This window comes from Hypomesus nipponensis, chromosome 19 (genome assembly GCF_054491055.1).
Source record: "Hypomesus nipponensis isolate SF chromosome 19, ASM5449105v1, whole genome shotgun sequence".
In the NCBI taxonomy this organism is placed as follows: domain Eukaryota; kingdom Metazoa; phylum Chordata; class Actinopteri; order Osmeriformes; family Osmeridae; genus Hypomesus; species Hypomesus nipponensis.
The window spans coordinates 17026012-17045000 of record NC_140379.1 but is presented as its reverse complement, the minus strand read 5'-3'; the positions used below and the strand labels follow the sequence as shown (position 1 = coordinate 17045000).

Below are 18989 nucleotides of genomic sequence, written 5' to 3'. Positions count from 1 at the left end.
TTAAACCATGTTGATTCCGAATGATGTTCCATGGCTGTATGCTTCAGCGCAGAGCTAAAACACGTTCTATTTGAATAGGACAGATCAGCGATTATCTCAAAGAAAAATACATAATGGTCTGTTTTCATATGTTTTCAAAAGTAGGACACTCATAACAGTGTGTGTATGTGTGTGTGTGTGTGTGTGTGTGGGTGCGTGCGTGTGTGGGTGCGTGTGCGTGGGTGCGTGTGTGTGGGTGCGTGCGTGCGTGTGTGTGCGCGCCGGGCTAGGTGGAGGAGCGCGAGGCTCTGGTCCAGGACCTGCAGGACACCATCACAGAGCTTCACCAGGAGATCACCAGGAAGGAGCAGGACCAGCTGAGCCAGCTCCTGCACATCCAGCGCCTGCAGAGCAGCCTGGAGCAGCTGACAGAGCAGGTACACCCCCCCTCCACCCCCCTCCACCCCCCTCCACCAGCCTCCACCCCCCTCCACCCCCCTCCACCCCCCTCCACCCCCCCTCCACCCCCCCTCCACCCCCCTTCCACCCCCCCTCCACCCCCCTCCACCCCCCCTCCACCCCCCTCCACCCCCCTCCACCCCCCTTCCACCCCCCCTCCACCCCCCCTCCACCCCCCCAGAGAGACAGCATGTCTCTCTCCAGAGCACCATGGCCTGTATGACCAGGACTTCCCAGGACAGCCCTGGCTCCTCCTCATAGTGTGTTATAGTATAGGTGGGAGCCATTGTTTTGTTGTGATTGTTGTGTGTGGTTGTGTTCGTGTGTGTGTGTGTGTGTGTGTTCGTGTGTGTGTGTGTGTTGGAGAGACCCCCGACATGGGAGATGTGAGACCAGGTCAACGCACGTCACTCATAAATCTGCATGCGTTGAGCTACTGGTCATAATCTAACACAGGCCCTAAATTCCTGTCTGCAGTATTAGAAATACACTGGTAAACATGTACTTAATGAGCTGGTGCCCACGTTGGGAAGGTTCATGGTTTCTCATTCTCAGCTGTCAAACACTTTGACATGTTTGGAACATCTGGAAAAGTCTTGAAAAGAATGAATAGTTCAAATAAAGAGTCTTCTAGATGTCCCTTTTATTTACACACATGGCCTATTCTCATGAATAGTCCAACACAAGCCAATACGCAGTCAGTCTTGTCTCATAGTTTACAAAGTGTACGGCTAGTGTTGAGTCGCAGAGATAGCGAGGGGGCATGTTCCTCTGGATGGGACTCTATAGACCAGCGTGGGACCCCCACCCCCCACCCTCCACCCTTCCAGAGAAGACCCAACTATCTCTTGACATCACCGCACGTCTGGCAGGGAGCCCAGAGTTGATGGGAGTTGATTACCTCTAATGAATTGTAATATTGTGCAATTTTAATCAGACAGTAATTCTGTGTAATCACCTTGTACTTTCTGCTCAAGATCCGATTACATTGACCTCAGCAGACAGAGGAGGGAGTGGGGAACAAACGTGGGCTCCTGAAGAGGGTTCCGGGACACTTTCGTGTGGGTTTGATGTGGAAATAGTACGAAAATAATGAGACAAGTTCTTGTCACTGCTTAGAGGATGTTGGAGGTCAGTCAGGAGGAAGTCGGTGTGTCATTATGGACAGCGCTGAAGACTGGCCTATCAGGATGATGTGGGCATGATGAGGGCCTTTTCCTCTTAAGGGCTTGACTGTGACCTTCACAACCTGGTGAATGTTTCACAACCCCAAGACTAAACCGGTTGATCTGATTGGTCAGACTGGTTGAGCGGGCCTGGCTTTTTCCCCTTCAGCTATGGAAGCAGCCTGAGAGGTAGAGCAATGCGCTAAAACGGAATATTCCACCCAGTGTGACTCTCAGGTTTCCCGTCCCTGACCTCTCTCTGCGGTCTTTTTCCTCTCCTCCTTCCTCCCTCTCTTCCCCCTTCCTCCTCCTCTCGCTCTCGCCTCCCCTTCCTTCACTGTGAAGGAAACGCATTGGAAAGGAGAGCCAAAGTCACACAACATTAGTTTGGTGGTGGCGGCTGCTGTAGAAAACCATTACTCTTTCCTGACAGTATCACAGAGAGCAGCGGTGGCGGGGCGCGCCCGGCCCCCTCGCTCTCTCCCGCCATGCGCCACTCGCAGGAAATTGCCTCATACTTCAGCGGGCAGGAGGTGACACGGCGGCGACACCCATGCATGTGTCACTTTCAGGGCCCAGGGCCTGGGTGGGAGCGGGCTCTGGTGTCACACTCAAACGCTGCCTGGGGAGCAGTAGAGGAGCCCAGCCCCTGGGAGCCTGCTGGGGGCTGGGGGCTGGGGCTGGGGCTGGGGGCTGGGGCTGGGGGCTGGGGCTGGGGCTAGGGCTAGGGCTGGGGCTAGGGCTAGGGCTAGGGCTAGGGCTGGGGCTGGGGGCTGGGGCTGGGGCTGGGGCTAGGGCTGGGGCTGGGGCTAGGGCTAGGGCTGGGGCTGGGGGCTGGGGCTGGGGTCTGAAAGAGTCAAGAAGGCTGGGTAGGCGATGGCTGGGTTAGAGAAGGCTGGAGATGGAGTGGGGAGGGAGCCAGCCCTCATGGACTAGCTAGTGCTACCAATAAAAGAGTAGTTTAACCTCTCTTGCCTGCACTAGCTACCTGCTGCACTAGCTAGCTGCACCTTGCTTTTACCTCTGACCTTTGTCGTCATTGAGAGACAAGTGTGATAGAGTGCGGCGTGCGCTACTGGGACCAATCTGTGAGGAGAGATAGCAGACACGAGTCAGGTTGGACATCCTGTGTCCCTAGCTGGCATCTCCCGTCTGGCTGCACCCATACACACCCAGTCGTGAACCGAAGAGGGGAGTGAAGTGTGTGTGTGTGTGTGTGTGTGTGTGTGGGGAGGTACCCCACTCCCCGAGGCAATGAAAGACACTCACACCCACACACACCTAGCACACACTCCCTACCTGTTGAGAGCATTTGTATCTCTGACCCTGTCCATGAAAGCGAATGAGCTAATGAAATTTGGGTCTAATATTATGTGAAGAGCAGCCTATATACAGAGTGGGACAAGGGGGGACCCGGCAAGCACATTCAATAGTGGCTCAGTCAATACATTAGACTCTCTGGGTAATTAGGCTCCTGACTAACACTGACTAGGAGTACCCGGGGCTTTGTAATGCACCACTATTATGTGACATTGGGGGCGAGCCACTCCAAGCGTCGGTGGGCCGGGTCAGACGAAGGCAGCTGCTGGGATACTTGTCGTCGGCAGAGGAGACGTGTGGACGAGTCGTGTCCTTTGAAAGGGAAGAGAAAACAAGGGGATGGGGGGGGGGGGGGGGGGGGTCTTTTTTGGAGGGCTGGGTGGGGTGGGGGCAGGATGGCGAGGGATGAATCTGTTCACCCCCCCCCCCCCCGAATACTGCAGTCCTGTCTGTGTGTAGACCTCTGGAGGGGGGCGAGTGGTTATTGCCTTTCTGGAACAGCCTTTGTTGTGATTGTGTACAGCTCTCGGTCGCCTCTCCTTGTTTCCACTCTCCTTTCATTTTGCGCGGGGCTGTGGGGGGGGGTGGGAGGGTGCGGGGGTTGGTGCAGCATGCCTCGCCTCTGCGGCTCCGTGATTAGAGAGAGGCAGAGGCAGAGTGCTTCTCAGCAGGACTCTCTGTTTTATATTCATCAAAAGAGCCTGGCTTTGATTTGCTTCCCCTCTTTGGCGTGTGACAGCGCCGGCCGCGGCACAGCGACGAGGCCGGGGGAATCGTGCACTGCCCCCCTCCGTCCCTCCCCTCGCCCCGTCCCCCGTCCCCCCGTCCCTCGCCTCACACCCACCCACACTCCCCTCGCCCCCACCCTCCCCTCTCTCCCCCCACCCCCCTCCATCAACCAACACTACCCCCATCCCCAAAATGCCCCCCCCCCCAGCCCGAACCTTCATGCTACCCTCTCGTCTTATTAATTTCTCTATTATTATTAGCAGAGCTTTTTTTCCTCTCTCATTCAGATAAGCAGACTTTCTCCAAGGTCACAGGGAAGATTTGCTGAGCTGAGAATGTTTCCCCCCTCCTCCTCCTCCACCCACCCACCCCCTCCTCCTCCACACACACCCCCCCCCCTTCCTCCTCCTCCAGCCACCCCCACCCTCCCCCAGCCCCTTCCTTCCGCCTCCCTGCATCATGTTTTGCTCAATTCTATAGCTGGGCTATGGAACAGGACCAAATGGAGAGAGAGGGAAGAGGGAGTTTGAATGTCGCCTCGTGATGAGATGCTCATCAAGACTGTGTCAACGGTTTTCGATTGTGAAACAATGTTGATTGCGCTGTTGAATGGTGCCATTTTCCTGTCGATTGCAGTACGTGAATGTCACAGGGCTGTGTTGGTTATTAGAAAGCTTCCGTCTCGACTGATACTCGTGACCTATACCACTGGGTATAATTGTGCTTTAAACTTGATGGTCAGATTTTGACCAGAGCTCCACCCTGAGGCTCCTCTATAGAAGACTAGTAGGCCTCCTTGATGAGCTCCACCCTGAGGCTCCTCCATAGAAGACTAGTAGGCCTCCTTGATGAGCTCCACCCTGAGGCTCCTCCATAGAAGACTAGTAGGCCTCCTTGATGAGCTCCACCCTGAGGCTCCTCCATAGAAGACTAGTAGGCCTCCTTGATGAGCTCCACCCTGAGGCTCCTCCATAGAAGACTAGTAGGCCTCCTTGATGAGCTCCACCCTGAGGCTCCTCCATAGAAGACTAGTAGGCCTCCTGAAGGAGCTCCACCCTCAGGCTCCTCCATAGAAGACTAGTAGGCCTCCTTAAGGAGCTCCACCCTCAGGCTCCTCCATAGAAGACTAGTAGGCCTCATTAAGGAGCTCCACCCTGAGGCTCCTCCATAGTAAAACGTCAGGCCAGGGATACAGGGCTTACAGAGGTTGGACCCTACGAGCTTCTAATGTCCGTGCTGTCCCCGTGCCCTTGGGCTGCTAGGAGGCCCCTGTGGTCTCCACAGCGTTTACACAGCACCACATCCTATTACCACCTTCAACTATCAGATCAGTCCATCCAGCTCAGTCTTTGATGGCCCACACTAAAATCACACACACACTATGCTCTCAAACATTGCCACCCGCTGCAGTGAAGGCTACACACACGCACACACCCCCACACACACACACACACCTGTGTTTGAACAGGACTGTTCTGTGCCGAGGAGACCAGGATGCTTATTAACAGTGTAAATTATTAAAGCAATTTCCAAGTCTGCAAACAGTGGCAGGGAGAGGCCAGCCCATGCAGGAACGTGTGTGAGTGTGTGTGTGTGTGTGAGTGTGATCCATAGGGAGTGACAGACAGACTGAGGGCATTTGCCTTGTGCTTTATCCTTGCAATGGCCCAGCTAACAAGGTCACACGCACACACACGGTTAGCGCTGTGGGCGGAGAATGCGCTCGGGTAATATTTCACCTTCTCCAAGGGTTCCACAATCCTCTTACACACTGACACGTGCACGCACGCACGCACCTTCGCTCGCGTGTGCACACTGGACGGAAAATCAAAGATGGGCCATTTGCATTTTGCAGCTGAATGAAATGCAAACTGATGCCGTTTTAGTCGCCGTCTCTTTGCTCTGCTCGGAGATCATTGCACTTCAAAGCTTGTGTTGCGTTTGATAGTGACTCCTCCATGCTACAGTTGGTATAATAGGCCTGCCTGACGCATGAATGCTTGCTACCTTTTTGGTCCTGGCGACGAGCAGGAGTGTCTTGAGATTTGAACTTGATGACATGAGCTCACCTCCTTCAGTTTGAGTAGAGGTTCTCCTTCAAGAACAAATATCTCCAGCTCACGCCACCAAACGGACCACGCTTTATGTCTCCCGACCGGACACTGTCAAAGGGCCGTCACACAGAAATTTGATCCCAACAAAAAAGAAGTATATTAAAATATACTATAAGTGTACTGAAATATGGATATTTAGTTCACTTTTGATATACTTTTAAGAAGTATGCTTGGAAAATAGTTCACTTGATATACTTTTAAGTATGCTTTGAAAAGAGTTCACTTCTGATATACTTTTAAGAAGTAGACCTAGAAACAGAAAATGGTATTACATACTTTTAAAGTACATTACAGGTTAAATTTTTTTGATCCATCTTGTATATTCTAATTATTCATGTGTAGGAAAATCTATTATGCATTGCACATTGAATCCTTTTTTGGTACTGAAGCTGTAACCTTAATTACTGGCAAAACATTTTGAAGCCCTATACTCTTATACTAATTATCAATTGGATTATTAATGGAAAAAACGAAAAAGCTGCTTGAGGAAGAAGCAGATAGAAGGGTTGCATTATGCATTTGAAGGTTTTACTGTCAAACTGACTGAAGAACAAACTAACAACGTGAAAAAATTGAAGATAGTGTGGCTCATTGGCTGGTCAATTCCCATGATGCAATGCGGTAAATAGTGTTAAAATGTGCTGCTAAGTTTGCCGTTTGTTTGAAATACAAATGTAACTTCATGAGTTTCGTTTTTTAAATGTGTCTGCTTAGAATGTAGTGTTTTGTTGCATGGTAATTGTCATTGTTGTGCTGGTTTACCATTGTAACCATGAGTTAAATGACTGTTACGTTGGATCAGAAGAGCTGGATTTTACAACATTAGTGCCTACACAGGTATTAGCTTTCTTCATCTTAAAATCTGCAGTGTCACTTGGCGAGGGCCCCCGTTCTCGTCAAGTGAAGCAAGATCGGCGGCGTTTGAAGGGCCCAAAACATTTAAATATTTACATTAACATTAAGTCATTTAGCAGACGCTCTTATACAGAGCGACTTACAGTAAGTACAAAAACATATATTAGTAAATCATAATAAATGGACATTTATTAAGTTTACTTCTTGAAGTAGGCTACTTACATTAATTGAAAGTGCACTTGAAAGTATTCCAAAGTATACTTTGAGGTACTTTAGGAAGTATACTTCATAAACTGAAAGTGCACAACACAGGTTACTTTAGAGTATTCCAAGGTATACTTAGAAGTACTTTAGGAAGTATACTTCATGAACTGAAAGTGCACTACACAGGTTACTTTATATTATTAAAAAGTAAACCTCAAATACACTATAAGTGTATTTTAAAGGTTACTAAATAAACTAAAAAGTGGGCCAATTCAGTTTACTTAGTACAAAAATAGTATATAAATACGTACACTGCTAGTATACTTAAAGTACCATGATAATAGTATACTTTTTATACTTAAGTATACTTGGAAATTAAACTTGAAGTATACTTCTTTTTCGAAGGGGAAATAGGTGGAACTGGAAGTCTTCGGGAATGGCACATAGCATTTTAGCTAACATTTGATCTGGTTAAACAAACATGGATTGTCTGAATATCAGAGCCTTTTTCCAATCGGTGCCACATAAAGGGAAACCGCGGCCACTCTTTTCCTATTGTTTCTGCATCGGTGAGTCGCGCCATCTCGTGGGTCAAAGTTCAGCCCGATTGACGACCGGAAGCGACCGAGCGACAGATGAACGAGGCGTGCATATCATTCGCCTCGTCGTGAGCAGGACTGTTTGAATAAGGCCAGAATAAGACGCCACGCGGCGACCCTCGCACATAGTGTCACTACAGATGGCTCACTGGGCTAACGCGAAAGATGGGCCAACGCGGGCTGACGGCAGTTTAAAAGGGGTCACGTGTCAGCTTGACGGCCGCGCTGCGGCGCCGCGACAGCCCCTCAGTGCTTCCCATCAGGCCGTGCGTCGAGGTGAGCGCCCCCAAGGATCCTCACGCTCGGTGCACACGTGATCAGGATCTCACTGGTGGTCCTCCTCCGACCGGCACGCCCTCACGCCTCGCACGCTCGTCTGCCCCCCCCCCCCCCCCTGTCCTCTCCCCTCCTGCCCCCAGACAGAAGAACGCAGGAGGAGGACAGATAGAGAGATGGGGGGGAGGGAGGGAAGGAAGGAAGAAGAAAAGCGAGGGAGACAAAATAGGGATATTAAGCCCTGCAAACGCTGCACTTTGTGTCCAAGGGGGTGCGTCCCCTCTCAGCTGTGTAATGTCAGGGGGGCGTGGCCCGCGGTGTCGGTGTGAGGGGGGGAGGGGGACGTGGACTCTGAAGCCCTGCTGTAGCACCTAAACCCTGTAATCCCGCTGGCCAAGCGCTGAGTCAGTCATGCTTACAGTGTGTCGCGGGAGATCGACTGCTCTCTTCTCTGAGGGAGGTTTGGTCACCTTCCTCGTCGGGCTTCCCTCCGGCCCCGCAGGGCCCCCAGGAGGCTCTGGGCGATCCCAGCGTTTATCCTGCCCCCTCGCGGTAGCTGGGGCTTGGGAGGACGCAGGGTTAGGCTCCCTGTCCCCCAGGGCCCTAGAGCCTGCTCACCCAGGGCCTGCTCGTTCCAGTGCGCTCGTGTCTACGCGCAGCTCAGCTGGCCCAAGAAGGTTCATGTACTGTTGGTCTAGTCACGGTCAATCTCACTCGCTTGTTGGTCGATGTGTGGAGCAGGGCAGCGGCGTGAGTAGACCTCTCCGCTTCATCAGCCCGTCTTCTCTGCGATGCGGCTCCAGTTACAAGTGTGACTCCGGCAAACGCAAATCACAAGTAGGGGGGTGCGGGCGGGGTTGGAGGGGGGCGGGGGGGCGTCTTGTTTGCTTGCTTTTAGTGAGGGCGTGCCGTGTTTTATTCATGGCGCGTTCTGTCTTATTAAGAGAGGGGGTTCGTTGTTGCTCTGCCGTCGTGTGTCACCGCTTCATCTCCGCGTGCACGCCGCATTCTTCAACTCTGCCCCCCTCCTCCCTCCTCCCCCTCTGAAGTCAGGCTGTGTGATAGGACTCTTGACACAGCCCAGACTTGGCAGCACCCTGCTTTGTTCTCATAGGAGAAGCAGCCCACGGCGAAAGACAGCGATACACATGGAAGAAGGGGATAAAAAAGGGTATCAAATTCAATATTTCTTAGCAGATGAAGGAAAACAGACTTATTTGTGCACCTGGCGCATGCTGCGAGGCCCTTGGCTCATGGAAACGAGAGGAAGAAGGAGGGGCGGGGGGGTAGAAGCAAATGTGCGATATTAGCGTTGAAGTAGGGAGTCGCGTCACGTGGCGCGCGTCACCTCGACGAGCCTAAACTTATTAGTGACACCAGCACGTATCAGGCAGAATCTCTTAGTTTGGCCGAACTGAGCAGATATCCCTCCCCCCCCCCGCCCCCGCCCATGAACACCTGTCCCCCTCTCAGGCTGGCTTTGGCACCGCCAACTTGAGGCAATTATTTCCTGGTGGTCAGCGTTTGGGCGATCTGCTGGGATTAGCTGCCAGGGATGCTGACCTTAGAGTTGGACGTCCGTGCTGTGGTCACACCTGGGTGGGGGGGGGGGGGGTCTGGGGGGGGGTGGTGGCTGGGCTGGATAGGGGCAGAGGCTGGGAAGGGGCTGTAGCAGAGCTGGGATGGGAGTTAAGCGGGCCGTGGTCACACCTGAATGCGTGCTGTGGCCTGGTGTTAAGATGCCTCCACGTTTCTCCTCCATGGTCAGTATTTAACTCGCTCGTGTGATGCATGTTCCATCTGCATTGCAGACAGCCTGATGATTTGAAACAAAATATGAGCGTTTTGCTGAAAATGTGTTTTTGATGTTACTGTGTCTGAGTGTGTGTGTGTGAGAGCATGTGCGTTTGGGAAAGGAGCTAAAAGTGTGCGTGTGTGTAAGGGCGTGCGTGCGGTCCGGCTGTGGACGTGATTGTGTTTTGATGAGGTCTCAGTGGTGCGCCGCGCTCTGGCCTCGTTGAAATGCTCGCCGCCTCGCATCCCCATCGCTTTCCCAATTTGACAGCTGATGGGATCTCAGATGGAATGTGCGCAAGTGTGAATTGCCGGCGATATACATAAGGACCTCATTTCTCTCCTCCCTTCCCTCTCTCCTCACCCGTTCCACCCTGCGCCTTAATTCACTTCCCCTCCTGCTACGGTCCCTGTCCATTTCTACTCCCTCCCTCCCTCCCTGCCTTCCCTCCCTCTCTCTCCCTCTCTCTCCTCCTTTATCCTCCTGCACAGGAGCCCTCCCAGTCCTCTAGTAGGGTTCACAGCCAGTGCCAGCCCCAGCTTCGAATTCACACGGCCATTTTTCATCTTGGTGGTCCCACGCTGTCTTTAAGTGTGTGTGTGTGTGGTTGTGTGTGTGTGCAGGGCAGGAGGGCCCCAGACCCACCGTGTTCTAGACAGAGTGAGTAAGCCAGTGAGGGGAGCGGGTGAGAACGCAAATGCCTCCAAGCCGTTCATCAGTGCTGCAAAATGGCCGCCGTGTCCAGTGTTCAGCAGGGACGGTGCTACGGCACATGAATACCACGTCTCCCATCACTGAAGGGCTGCAGCAGTGCGTCCCACCGGCCCAGGCTGAACGGAGGACGGGAGAGCTGTGTCTTTTCACTGTCTCTCTCTCTCTCTCTCTCTCTCTCACTCTCTCTCTCTCTTTCTCTCGCCCTCCCTGTGTGGCTGCCACACCCTCAGACACAGGCAGTGCTGCCAAGGTGGAGGGGGGCGTGGTGGTGGGGGGTGGAGGGGGGTGGTGGTGGGGGGGGGGGCAGGTAAAGAAGCACCCTTCACTCCGGCGGCCCATCCTGATCCATCTCACCCCTTACACCCCCCATCCCAGACTCCCCCCAGACTCCCCCCCCCCCCCCCCACCCCTCCGCTCCTTGAGGGACATTTCTCATAACAGGGCGCTCACTCATCCTTATCACCACCCGGCTGGAAACTTTCCAAAACTCGACAGGGTGCTCCTCACACACACACACACACACACACACACACACACACACTGATCGTCATGTGCAGCGACGCTGCCCCCCCGCCCCGTGATGCATCACCCATCATTCACTGCACCTATTTACATCCATTTATCGCACAGCGTTGACGCGGGCCAAGTGTGGAGCCCGTCAGGGTTTATTTGTATGTATTGCTCCCCATATATCCCCCGCTTCTGCGTTCGCTGTGGATTTGGATTCATCTGCGTCAGGTTTGGAGCACCAGACATAACTGTTGCGTTCTACGCATCACAGACCAATGCGGTGCCCTCCTGTCTAATAGGGTTTCATGCTGTAGACATTTGGTGGTGAGGAAATACGTATCATATTGTACAAGTGCAAGTCGGCTTTAAGGAATCTTGTGCCTTACAATTGTACCCTGGCCTTTTGTATGACAGTATGTCGTTTTACATCATGCGACAGTGTACGTCAGGTCAATTATACGATACATAATACAGCTAAAATGACTGTCTCCTGGCTCCGGTTAATAAAGTTCAGTGTAAAATATTGACCACCCCGGAATGACTTTGAAGACAATTACATGGGCAAAAGCCATCTGGACTCTATTCTCTACATTATTGAATGGTTTCCAGGAATGGACACCATGTAACAATGTTCACATTAAGGCACGATTTGCTACTCCACAACTTCTGGATGCGTTGCAGCCAGTTGTCGTCGGAGCCATCTTTACACGGTGTTAGTCTAGTCTCAGGCTCTCCCCACTGTCATGATCTGCATGATTTGTGTGGGTCCACTAAGTGCTTTTTCAAGCCTGTTTACACCGGCAGAATCTCTCTTTCTCCATTAGCCACTGTTCTGTGAGAGCGAGCCCCGATCGGGAGAGGCTGTGTGTTAGAGGGAGCGTCCGTCCCTCCGTGGGTGGCTGTGTGTGTGTGCGTGTGTGTTTTCGACATCAAATTGTGTTTCCCGAGCAAAGCGCCGCCGCTTCATTATTCATCAGCCGACGCCGTGCCAGATTCCCCTGCAGCAGAGGGGCCGCGCTTCGCAGGCAGTCACATGACAGGGCTGGAGGAACGCAGCTCCTCCAATGCTCCCGGGAACCGGCGCCGGGTGACAGTGGAATTCATTTCCAAAGAGCTGGAAGAGTGTGCGCGCGCGCGCGCGTGTGTGTCTGTTTGCCTGCGAGCGCGTTTGGCGCGTGCGCCTGTGAGCGTGGGCTTGTTGGCGCGCGCGCGTGCGTGTGTGTGTGCGTGCGTTTGTTTGTTTGTGTGGTGACAGGGCGGTGGCAATGAGCCTCAGCAGCAGCCAGCGTTAGTATTAAAGGCACATCTCCTTCCCTTTAAAGGCAGTAAAGCATGCTGGGAGCCAGTGAAATGTTTACAGCGCCAGGGCTGGCTCGTGCGGCAGCCTCGGCCGTGGAGGATATTACCGCAGCTCCCCTCTAATCACTCATCCACGCCCATCAATCAGGGCTCCGCCCCCCACTTGCCAGCCAGCCCCCCCCTCCCACCTCCCCTCCCCCAGACGGCATCACAAGGACACTTTTAATGCCTCTCTCGCCATGCTTATAATGACCACGCGTAACCATAGTGAAGTTGTGCCTCCATAATTCATTGTTTTCGCCCAGAGGAATGCCAAGTCCGTCAGGCCCGGAGGAGTGGGTCTGAGCTGGGGGAGGGAGATCAGGAGGGAGGGGCCGGAGGGCGGGGAGGGCGGGGAGGGCGGGACCACCTCCAGTGGGGGTCAGGGGGGGTCAGCGGGTGTGTCGTTATTCTAGCGAAAGGCACTTGACGTCCTTAGACACCCACTGCTCTGCAGAAGTCACCTCGACGGCTAAACGGGATGTCAATTCCCTATTCTGGGGGGGGGGGGGGGGGTGACTGTCAGCTTGGTTGCTGGGGTGCAAAAGCTCCTTTTCAGGCTGTTTGGCTGCCTTCATCAGAGGCTGCTGGTGCTTGGAGGCTGCCGGGCCACAGTGCATGTCTGGTTTCCTAAGCCATCCCAGCTGCTGCACCCAGATTTGGTGCTGGACGTTCTGGGGGGAATTGCCGTCACGCACAATCATCGCATTGGATTAAAAATGGCTGCGATTTGAAGGCGTGTGCTCCCTCTGCCAGAATCAATAAGGCGGGTCAATAGCCTCTGCTGCTTCTCTGCGTCTCTCTCAGACAGAAGCTTGTCCGTCTGTCTGTCCCCACAGCAGCCAAGCCTCCTGACAGCTTATACATGCAGGTCCCTGTGTCCACGTCCAAATACTTGATGGACTGAAATTCGTCTTTTTGTTGGTCAGAGGAGTTTGAGTAATTAACGACATTAACAACAACAAAACGTATCATCTGAAACCCAGAGAGGCTTCATGCTGGGGACAGCCCTTCGGGTTTCATCTTGAAAGCTGTTGCGGACTTCATTTCCTCGGCTTTGCAACATTTGTTTTCTTGATCCGGCCGTGCGGCCCTGGCAGGAGATGAGTGGGAGCTGAGGGTCTGCTCCTGCCAGCGCCTCCTCCCTCCTCCAGCCTCCTCTGCTCGCTCTGGAGGCGTCGGCTGGCAGGCTAATTGAGCAGCATTCATTAAAACTTAAAGAAACTCAAGGTTTATCCAGCTACAGGAAGAAAAAAAAGACTCACCATTGTGTTTGGAAGAAAAGGCTGTCTAATTTTAGATGATCCAATCTGCACCGCCGGTGTGTGTGTGAGTATGTGTGTGTGAGTGTGTGTGTGTGAGTGTGTGTGTGAGTATGTGTGTGTGAGTATGTGTGTGTGTGTGTGAGTGCGTAGGTAGGCAGAAGGTGATATAACAGTAAACAGGCAGGTAGGAAGTGTTGGTTCAGAGGGAGAGCGTGAGTGATAGAGGGCTGGGTGTAGGATAGAGGGGTAGGTGTGGGATAGAGGGGTAGGTGTAGGATAGAGGTGTAGGTGTGGGATAGAGGGGTAGGTGTAGGATAGAGGGGTAGGTGTGGGATAGAGGGGTAGGTGTAGGATAGAGGGGTAAGTGTAGGATAGAGGGGTAGGTGTAGGATAGAGGTGTAGGTGTGGGATAGAGGGGTAGGTGGAGGATAGAGGGGTAGGTGTAGGATAGAGGTGTAGGTGTGGGATAGAGGGGTAGGTGTAGGATAGAGGGGTGGTTGTAGGATAGAGGGGTAGGTGTAGGATAGAGGGGTGGTTGTAGGATAGAGGGGTAGGTGTAGGATAGAGGGGTGGTTGTAGGATAGAGGGGTGGTTGTAGGATAGAGGGGTAGGTGTAGGATAGAGGGGTGGTTGTAGGATAGAGGGGTGGTTGTAGGATAGAGGGGTAGGTGTAGGATAGAGGGGTGGTTGTAGGATAGAGGGGTAGGTGTGGGATAGAGGGGTAGGTGTAGGATAGAGGGGTAGGTGTAGGATAGAGGGGTAGGTGTAGGATAGAGGTGTAGGTGTGGGATAGAGGGCTGGGTGTAGGATAGAGGGCTGGGTGTAGGATAGAGGGGTGGGTGTAGGATAGAGGGCTGGGTGTAGGATAGAGGGCTGGGTGTAGGATAGAGGGCTGGGTGTAGGATAGAGGGGTGGGTGTAGGATAGAGGGCTGGGTGTAGGATAGAGGGGTGGGTGTAGGATAGAGGGGTGGGTGTGGTTTCTCTGTGCCCCTCTCTCTTCCTCGTCTCAGAGTGATTTTCAGATTGCGGTTTTTCCATGTGCTTACAGACACAACACAACAGCCCGACTTGACCACACACATACACACAAACACACACACACACACACACACAAACACACACACAGGCCAACACAGGCCAACACAGGCCAACACAGGCGACGGGGAAAGAATGACGCGACAGCGCTGCATAAGACAGGTGTCAGCATGTCCTCTTCAGCGGTCATAAAAGTGAATTAAAGAATAGGACTTTTTATTGTACTGTGCTGCAGCGGAGGGGCAGGGCAGTGTAATAGCCTCTCCTGGAGATGCTGTCAAGAGGAGGAGCCTGCCTGAATAATGGCTCTGAGCAGTATGTGGGTTCTAGCCTGCCTTTGTTTGTGTGTGTGTGTGTGTGTGTGTGTGCTGTTTGTGTGTGTGTGCTGTGTGTGTGTGATGTGTGTGTGTGTGCTGTTTGTTTGTGTGTGTGTACTGTGTGTGTGCTGCGTGCTGTGTGTGTGTGCTGTTTGTGTGTGTGCGTCTTTGTGTGTTTCCGCGAATGCACTGTACTCATTCGGCCTGTTTGAAATGTTTGCGCTGTATCTTATTACCTAAGTCCATCTCTCGGTGTTGCATGTACCGTACATGGATGGTGTGAATATTTGATGCAGCCGTCTCTCTCACACACACACACACACACACACACCATTCATTGACTCTCTGTTCCCCTGGTGTGGACTGTGTCGCACACCTTCACCTAGCGGCTCTGGAGCCAAGCGTGTTCACCCCCCTGGACTGGCGACGCCGCGTCCCGACCAGTAAGGACCTGTGCCCTGCACGCAGACACACACACACACTCCACACACCGACACGCGCACACCAACACAGAGTCTGCGCCACTGCAGGGTTGACGTGGTAGTCTCTCGCCCCCCTCCCCTCCTGTGCCTGCTTTGATGATCGTTGTTTAGACTGGGCCCCGGGTGTATTTCGGGCTTCTCGCGGAGGACGCAGGCTTTCGGGGGATTCGCGGCTTCCGATCAATGCGGCTCGTTTTTCTTCTCGCAAACAGCGGTGCCCTCTTTTTTTGGCACGTCGGAAAGGATAACGTAGGCATATCAAACAGTCCCGCGCCCGAGCACACAAGCCTCCACGCTAATGCCCTCACACAGGGTACAAACAAACAACCGGCTCGCCTCCTCCTCCTCCACACCCATACGCCCATACTGTCAGGGCTATTTTAGGCCCTGCGCACCACGGTAGTACAGTCTAGAGGTGGGTATGATCTAGAGGTTTATGTCTTAAGTTCAGCTTTAATGACCAGGGCAACTCAGCAGCAAATGAAGTGCCGGAGAAGGCGAGGAGAGGGAGGGAGGGGGGAGGGGGGAGGGAGGGAGGGACCTTGTGTAGTTGGGCAGTAAAGGACGCATTAAGCAATTAAAGTTGGAAGGCGCAAGGAGGAAGTGATGCGATGACTTTTCCAGTAATTGGCTCAGCGATCACTGTAGATCAGTAGGCAGCAGAGGAGGGAACAGGACGACAGGACGGCCATACAGCTCACGTCAGCATGTTGTTCTGATGTGTCCCAGACACTTACACTCAACACACACACACACACGCACGCACACTGTACAACGCTATACTGCCTCATATACGCGCATCAGCAATGTTGCTCTGACGCATCCCACACACACTTACACTCAACACACACACCACACAGCCCACTGCAGCCTGATCCAGAACACCCCACGATCACATTGTCGTGTCTTCAGTAAGGTGCATCGTCGTTTTTCCCACTTGAACATTGCTGTTGATGGATCCACCTGTTATTAGCTCCCACCCACATCTCTCCAGGCCCCCACCAAGACACCGCCATCTGCATGCTGCCCTCGGATCATTATGTACGCATCAATATTTGATGAACAACACAGAAGTTAGCACCCTGCAGTATTTGTGAGCTTGAATGGCGGGAGGATGTTAACAGTGCTCTCACCAGCTCATCTATGATTTATCTGCCGGCGAGGCCCGAGCCGCCGATGTTTCCCTCTTTAAAGCATTTGTCAGGCCTGTGGGAGGCAGATAAGCCAGTGGGACTGGCGGGGCTGGGACCTCGCCGCACAGGGGGGGCCAGGCGCCCGCAGGGAGGGGGGGCCGGTTGGCGAGGAGGAGGAGGGGGGGGGGGGGTAACCTTTTGTTCGCGTGTGAGGTGACAGGTGAGCTGTCTCTGTCTTGCTCTCTTTTCCTTCCCCCCAGTTACCCCCCCCCCCACCTCTCCACGCTCTCCCGTTCGCCTTTTTCTCTCTCTCTCTCTCTCTCTCTCTCTCTCTCTCTCTCTCTCTCTCTCTCTCTCTCTCTCTCTCTCTCTCTCTCTCTCTCTCTCTCTCTCTCTCTCTCTCTCTCTCTCTCTCTCTCTCTCTCTCTCTCTCTCTCTCTCTCTCTCTCTCTCTCTCTCTCTCTCTCTCTCTCTCTCTCTCTCTCTCTCTCTCTCTCTCTCTCTCTCTCTCTCTCTCTCTGTGCCATCCCTCTGTCTTCTCCACCCTTCTCCATCCCTCTGGGGGTCCTGATGAATGCTAATATATGCAGGCTGGGCAGCACAGGACCGTCTGGGAGGAGGGGCCCTCTCCCCTGATGATCAGTATGGGGGAAGGGGGAGGGAAGGGGGAGAAGGGGGGGGGGGTGACCTGGACAGACACCTCATTTAATTTAATACATTGGAGCGCGCAGCGGAGGGGAGCGCCCAGAGAGGGAGGGAGATAATCAAGGGGCCGGGCCCCTTATAAATGTGCGCTGAGATGACACGCGAGAGATTGGATTTGGAAACGAGGAGCAAAGCAGGGAGCAGAGCCGAGCGGAACGCGATTGATTGATTCCATTCAAGTGATCGCAGCCGCTGATAAGGAATGAGTTTTTTTTTTTTTTTTTTCTCTTTAAGCAGGAAAGAAAATCTGATGAGGTTCTTCAAATGTAATACAGTGATTGTGAAATGAGTGTTTTCGTTGGCCTGCATATCCCTTGTTCAGCAAACCCTTGTTTACTGTCACTCATATATATACAAATATATACAGTATATATATTTCTATAACTATATGTCTCATACAGAAAGTCGCATAGAGCAAAAACCAGAGGTGAACTGAACCATCTTCCAGAGGCTGTGGATGCCTGGATTAGACGCTACACAAGGATGCTGCTTACTCCATAACGCTCGTATCCATTACACAGCGCATGCACAGCTTCATGAGTCACTAGAAAACATTGGTGTTGTTGAGTCAGCGTGCTAGCATGCCTTCAACTGGCTCTGCGATGACCAGACATCCTCTCCTCAAGGCAGAGAGGACCCATCCTAGAGCTAGACAAGGCAGAGAGGACCCATCCTAGAGCTAGACAAGACAGAGAGGACCCATCCTAGAGCTAGACAAGGCAGAGAGGACCCATCCTGGAGCTAGACAAGGCAGAGAGGACCCATCCTAGAGCTAGACAAGGCAGAGAGGACCCATCCTGGAGCTAGACAAGGCAGAGAGGACCCATCCTGGAGCTAGACAAGGCAGAGAGGACCCATCCTAGAGCTAGACAAGGCAGAGAGGACCCATCCTAGAGCTAGACAAGGCAGAGAGGACCCATCCTAGAGCTAGACAAGGCAGAGAGGACCCATCCTAGAGCTAGACAAGACAGAGAGGACCCATCCTAGAGCTAGACAAGGCAGAGAGGACCCATCCTAGAGCTAGACAAGGCAGAGAGGACCCATCCTAGAGCTAGACAAGGCAGAGAGGACCCATCCTAGAGCTAGACAAGGCAGAGAGGACCCATCCTTGAGCTAGACAAGGCAGAGAGGACCCATCCTAGAGCTAGACAAGGCAGAGAGGACCCATCCTAGAGCTAGACAAGGCAGAGAGGACCCATCCTAGAGCTAGACAAGGCAGGCCCACATTATCCCGGTGGCTCCAGTTCAGCCAGTTCAGCGTGCAGCTCTTTGAGGTAAAATGATACCTGGAGCTCCCTCTGGTTCTCTTTAGGATGACCCCCACCCCTGCCCCAGGCCCTCTGCCTCTCTGACCCAGACCCCGATGCTCCGCGTTGCCGTGACAAATGGCAGGAAGTCAGGAGGCGGCCATGACAGGCAGTTGATATCATCCCTCTGTCTGCGTGACTCAAACATGATGTGTCTGGCCTCGAAATAGTTCAACGCGATTAGGGATGCACCAAATCCCAATTTTTGGGGTTCCGATACCACTGGTTAAGATTCGGCCATATCCAAAAGCGAATACCGAATCCTACTCCCATCCATTAACACAGTAAACACATTAATGAAGTAAACAACGTCTACAGCAGTGTATTTTATGTTTTTCTACTGTAAAAAATAAAATAATAGGCAACATTATACCAGGACAATTGGGGAAAACTATTTTGACAATTACCATATGCCTATGTTTACCCTATCAAGATCCAATCAATCCGACCAGCATAGCACACGTAGTGCAAGTGTAGGGTTCGGGGGGAAAAAAGGTTCGGCTGAAACAGAATCCTGGATTCAGTGCATTCCTAAACGTGATTAAAGGCAAACAAATGCCCTGTTATTAGAATAGTCTGAAGGGACGTGCAGTCTGAAGGGACGTGCAGTCTGAAGGGACGTGCAGTCTGAAGGGACGTGCAGTCTGAAGGGACGTGCAGTCTGAAGGGATGTGCAGTTTTCGGCG

General features: G+C 52.8%; 1 protein-coding gene across 1 annotated transcript in view; it reads left to right on the top strand.

Annotated features, from left to right (window-relative positions):
* Positions 1-18989, top strand: part of LOC146247275 (uncharacterized) — a 96060-nt gene that overhangs the window by 47853 nt on the left and 29218 nt on the right. Inside the window, exon 6 of the mRNA XM_084682853.1 lies at positions 270-416. Coding sequence (XP_084538979.1) covers positions 270-416 — 147 coding nt within the window. The remainder of the gene's footprint in view (positions 1-269; positions 417-18989) is intronic.